Source organism: Bison bison, unplaced genomic scaffold (assembly GCF_000754665.1).
Source record: "Bison bison bison isolate TAMUID 2011002044 unplaced genomic scaffold, Bison_UMD1.0 scf7180017864167, whole genome shotgun sequence".
Taxonomy (NCBI): domain Eukaryota; kingdom Metazoa; phylum Chordata; class Mammalia; order Artiodactyla; family Bovidae; genus Bison; species Bison bison.
In genome coordinates this window covers 1,861,432-1,866,246 of record NW_011494739.1, presented here as the reverse complement: position 1 = coordinate 1,866,246, position 4,815 = coordinate 1,861,432, and the positions used below count along the sequence as shown (strand labels likewise).

The following is a 4,815-nucleotide window of genomic DNA, read 5'->3' as shown; positions in this document are numbered from 1 at the left end:
GGAAGAAGGCGTAGAGGAGCTGCGTGCCGGCCAGGACCTCCGCCGGCCGGGCCACGTGGCCATGATGGGGCAGCCTCCAGTAGGGCTCCAGCACCGCCAGCCTCTCGCAGGCCGGGTACACCTGTGGGCAGAGCGTGGTATGAGCATGGGTGGGGACTCCGAGGGGGCAGGCGGCAGGGGCAGGCGGCTGGGGCCGGCCTTGCAGCAGGTCACAGCCGATCCTTTAGGCACTACTGTGGGCTGGGCCCTGTGCCCAGCGCTTCCACTGCATGTCACTCAATACTGACCCAGCTGAGGGCTGCATGACCGGCAAGGAGCCGAGCTGGGATTTAAATCCCTGTTCTCCATCATCTGTGCTCTTAGCTACAAGCTCATGTGCTCTTAAACTTGAGATATTCAAAAGTATATCAGGTAACCAGAACAAAAGTAACTCAAACAAGAGGAATCTGGAAGAGTAGACAATACAGAAGTAACCTTATGGTCGTCATCACTCATCATGGCTACCATTCTCTAGCATTCACTGCCCACCCACCCTTTCCTTCATCCCACAAGCAGGCATTGAATGCCCACCTGTGCCTGCCACTGGGACTATAACTTGACTGACAGCCACGGTCCCTGCCCTCCTGGTGCCCACAGTCCAATACATGAGACAGTTAAACAGGCCAAAAAACTAAATACTTACAAATTCTGGTGAGCATTGCAAAGGAATGCTGGAATGAAGAATATCTTGGCAGGAGACACCTATTTTAGAAAGTATAGTCCAGAAGGGACTCTGGGAAGTGACCTGGGTGATTGAGATGCCCAAGGAGTAAGCTTTCCAGGTGCAAAGGCAGTGCAAAGGTTCTGAGGTAGGAAAGAAACTGAGCTGCTCCAGAAACCCAGCCAAAGCTCAGTGTGGCTGGAATGTGAAGGAAGGTGGGGCCTGTGGTGAGCGTGGTGAGGTCGTGGGGAAAGATGCTAGGGGCTTATAGACATTAGATGGAAGCCGTTCCATAGTCCTGAAAGGATGTTCAGAGGATGGTGACTTGGAAGCCACATGGCTCATCACAGGCAGAGCAGTCTATGCACTTTGGTTTATCTGCCTTTAAACCCTTTGCTTGTCATTTTGTCTAGGACATAGAGCCAATAAAAATAAATAAAGCATATACACATTTAATCCATGAAAAGATGTAAGTACATGTCCTAAAGCAATTGGAGTGGCTTCGAGTAAACAATTCACAAACAGAGACTTTTTTAAAAATCAGGGCAAATGCATCCCTGCCTCTGAGCATTTACACTTGCTTTTTCTGCTACCTGAGCGTTCTCCTCTAGATACCCACAGGGCTGGCTTCCTCAGTTCAAGACACTATTCAGGTCACCTCCTCCAAGGTGGACTTCCCACCTAAGATCACCTGCACCTTCTCCCCTTCCCCTCTTCCCTCTCCCCTTTCTCCTAGCTCCTAGTTTTTCTCCATAGCAGTTAAGATAACCTGATATATATGTTACTCATTCACCTGCACCATGAACTGTGATGGCACAGCTTGGCCCACTTTTTAGCCATATGTGGTGCATATTGCATGATGCACAGAGTATACAAGTGCTCACTGAGAGTTTGTTGAATTAGTGAATAAGGCAATAATCTAGAAAGACAGGATGTTGATCTTTCTACATGCTGACCAGAAAAGCCTAGGCAATGTGGAAACAACAGGTCAGCTCCCACAGTTCACGCTGGGTGTAAGGACAGGCACTCCCAGTAGATTGCCCTAAATGTTCCTGAATATCTGGGGTCATGTGAAAGCTTCTGACTCCAGCTTGCCATGGTCATTCCTTTCAGTATGGACTTCCCTCCCTAGAGGGACCAGAAAAAACCTGTGATGCTATAGAAAGAGGACCCAGAGTTCATGGGTTCCCTAGAATACCTGGGGTAGACCTAGGAACCTGCATCAAGTGCCCAGAGCCCAGGTAAAGCTGGTGTCTGATGTCCAGATGTGGCCCCGCCCACTGCACCCCCATGAGCAGGAACTGGAGCCACTGCTGCTGCTTCCCCTCACCCCCCGGCCAACTGGATGGAGGCGTCAGTCCCCCTGCCTCTCTGTGCCTTCCCAAGGGGACCCAGCTCCCTTCTACCCCTCCCTGTGTACCTGGGTCTCCCCTATCCTCCTTACCTCTGCCCACCAGGGCAAACCTGCCCTGCTTGTATCTGAACCACCTGTCCTAGCATGGGGTTCAAGGCTCTGGGTTGAACCTGCCTTGGCCCAATTTCAGCTCTGACACCTCCTGGCTTTGTGAGGTGGCAAGTAACCCCAGGGCTTCCTGGGTGGCTCAGACAGTAAAGAACCTGCCTGCAATGCAGGAGACCTAGGTTTGATCCCTGGGTTGGGAAGATCCCCTGTAGGAGGGAATGGCTACCCGCTCCAGTATTCTTGCCTGGAGAACTCCATGGACCGAGGAGCCTGGTGAGTTAGAGTCCAAGAGGTCGCAAAAAGTCAGACACAACTGACTGACTAACACTTTCACGTTCGAGTAACCACAGCTTTCTGAGCCTCAGAACCTGTCCTCTCTCTACAGAATGGGCCCAATAATAGTAACTACCTCATAGACTGTGTGAATATTAGAGAGGATGCAGACTGCACGATCAATATAGTACCTTGTGCACAGTTAATGCCTACGATTATGCTTTCTCAGGGCCTCCCCTGGTGGCTCAGTGGTAAAGAATCTGCCTGCCAGCACAGGAGATGCAGGTTTGATCCCTGGGTTGGGAAGATACCCTGGAGAAGGAAATGGCAACCCACTCCAGTATTCTTTCCTAGGAAATCCCACGGATGGAGGAGACTGGCAGGCTACAGTCCATGGGGTTGCAAAAGAATCGGACGTGACTTAGCAACTGAAACAACAGCAACAAATGCTTTCTCATCTCTGTCCTTGTGGGCCGAGACCTGGCAGTGTCCTGTAGGGGTCACGTGGCTCTGCCTATTGCCTGAATTCTGTCAAGAACCCTGATTTCTGTCAGGAGCCCTGGACCTTGCCCTAGGATCCAGGTCTGATGCCATGTGGCTTCATGCATGGCCCTTCTCTCTTGACCTCAGTTTTTCCATCTATAAAATGGTCACGAGTAGGCCCAATGACTTCCATGGTCCCAGGAGTTCTAATGTCTACCATATCTCATCCTTCCCTGGTGCAAATACCTTCAGTGGCTCCCCACAGCCTAGCAGGGCTTTTTCCTAATGCTTTCACAATCCGCGGCTGCTAGCTCTCGTCTGTCAGCCCTGTCTGCATCCTTTTCCCACTCACTCTGGCCATGATGAAGTCCTTTTCATGCTCTGAAGTGCCATGTTCACTCCTCTTGGCCTCTGACAGCTATTTCCCCTTCCTAGAACCCCTTTTTCCCATTTCTCCCTGGCTGACTCCTCCTCAGCCTTTTCTGACTCTGCTTTCTAATATACTAGAGGTTTCTCTTTGCACTCCTGGCCCCTAAGCCTCACCCCAGCAACATTTATCACACTATACAGCCTAAGCTCTGTATTCCCCCAGGGCTGGGACCATCTGGTTTACCTTTCTGGTTTCAGCTTGGCCTGGGTATTCACTGGCTGCTTTCCCAGTAAACACAGAACTAAATTACTATAAGGGGCCCTCAGCCCTGGCAATTCTTTAGAGCCAACGCCTTTTCCCAACCCCCGTGATGCTCATGGAGATGGCCTCTGGGACATGTACCTTGCAGATGTACTCCGTGCCTGTGGGGCAGTGCAGAGCGCGATAGGTCCGGCTCCCCTCCTCAGGCTCCAGGAGAACATAGGGTCCAAGCCTGGAGGGAGTGGTCACATCCGGAGCATGAACAGGAGCAGGTGGTGGGTTCAGGGTTAGCGGGCAGGAGGGTAGCCTGGGCTGGGGCCCACTTCGAGCTTGTTTCTGGCTGGGACATTCAGTGTCTAGGTCATCATCCAGCTCCAACCGCTTCTTTCTGGAGGGGGCATTTGCTGGAACAGCCAGGGGGCTTGCTCGCATCTAGAAAGAAGGGGAGAAAGGCACTGAAGTCAGGCTACTTGGCGGCTCTTCTCTTCCTCTGCTGGTGGGAGGTTACACTGGCACAGCCTTTATGAAGGGTGACCTGGCAGTGTGCGTTAAATGAACAAAAGCATATACCCTTGACTCAGTGTCGCACTTTTGAGAATTTATCTTCCAAATAAAATGCTCACCAAAAAAATTAAATACGTGAAAGGCTGCTCGTCAGTGTCGTATCTAACAGCAAAAAGTAGGAAACTCTCCCACATGTTGAGCGGTTGGAGGTTGGGCAAGCCATCATGATACAGCCACATAGTGGAATACTATACAGCTCTAAAAATGATCAAGAAGTCTCTACATACTGATGCAATGGTGCAAGTACAAAGTTATTCCTACAGCCCATATGATAGAATCAATTAAACATCCATTGTTAGGACTGGTTAAATACATTATATTTCACCATACGTAAAATAGTTGTAGCCATTTAAGAGATTGAGGAAATCCTTTATGTGCCAGTTGGAAAAATCTCCAGAGTGAACTGTAAAGTGAAAAAAAAAGTACAGAGGAGAGATGGACTTGAAGATTGGTGAGAAGAGGAAGAAAGACTTTTTACTGTATCTGTTGAGTGCTGTAGCACGGGCAGTTATTACCTCTGAAAGGGAGGGAGGAATGGGAGGAGGGAGAGAAGAATGGATGATGAAGAATTATGCATGAATGATGTATATACTGAATGTACATGGATGTTTCTGGAATGACTAAATACATTGTCAAGTGAACAGAGCTAGCTGCTGAAAAATATACATGAAATGATCTCATTTATTTAAAAAAACCCACAAG

The 4,815-nt window shown here is 49.7% G+C and overlaps 1 protein-coding gene across 1 annotated transcript in view; it reads right to left on the bottom strand.

The window, feature by feature from the left end:
- Positions 1-4,231, bottom strand: part of TRIB3 (tribbles pseudokinase 3) — a 7,721-nt gene extending 3,490 nt beyond the window's left edge. Inside the window, exons 1-2 of the mRNA XM_010841890.1 lie at positions 3,691-4,231; positions 2-121 (exon numbers count right to left, since the gene is read on the bottom strand). Coding sequence (XP_010840192.1) covers positions 2-121; positions 3,691-3,981 — 411 coding nt within the window. The 5' untranslated portion in view covers positions 3,982-4,231. The remainder of the gene's footprint in view (position 1; positions 122-3,690) is intronic.
- Between the last annotated feature and the right edge of the window lie 584 nt (positions 4,232-4,815).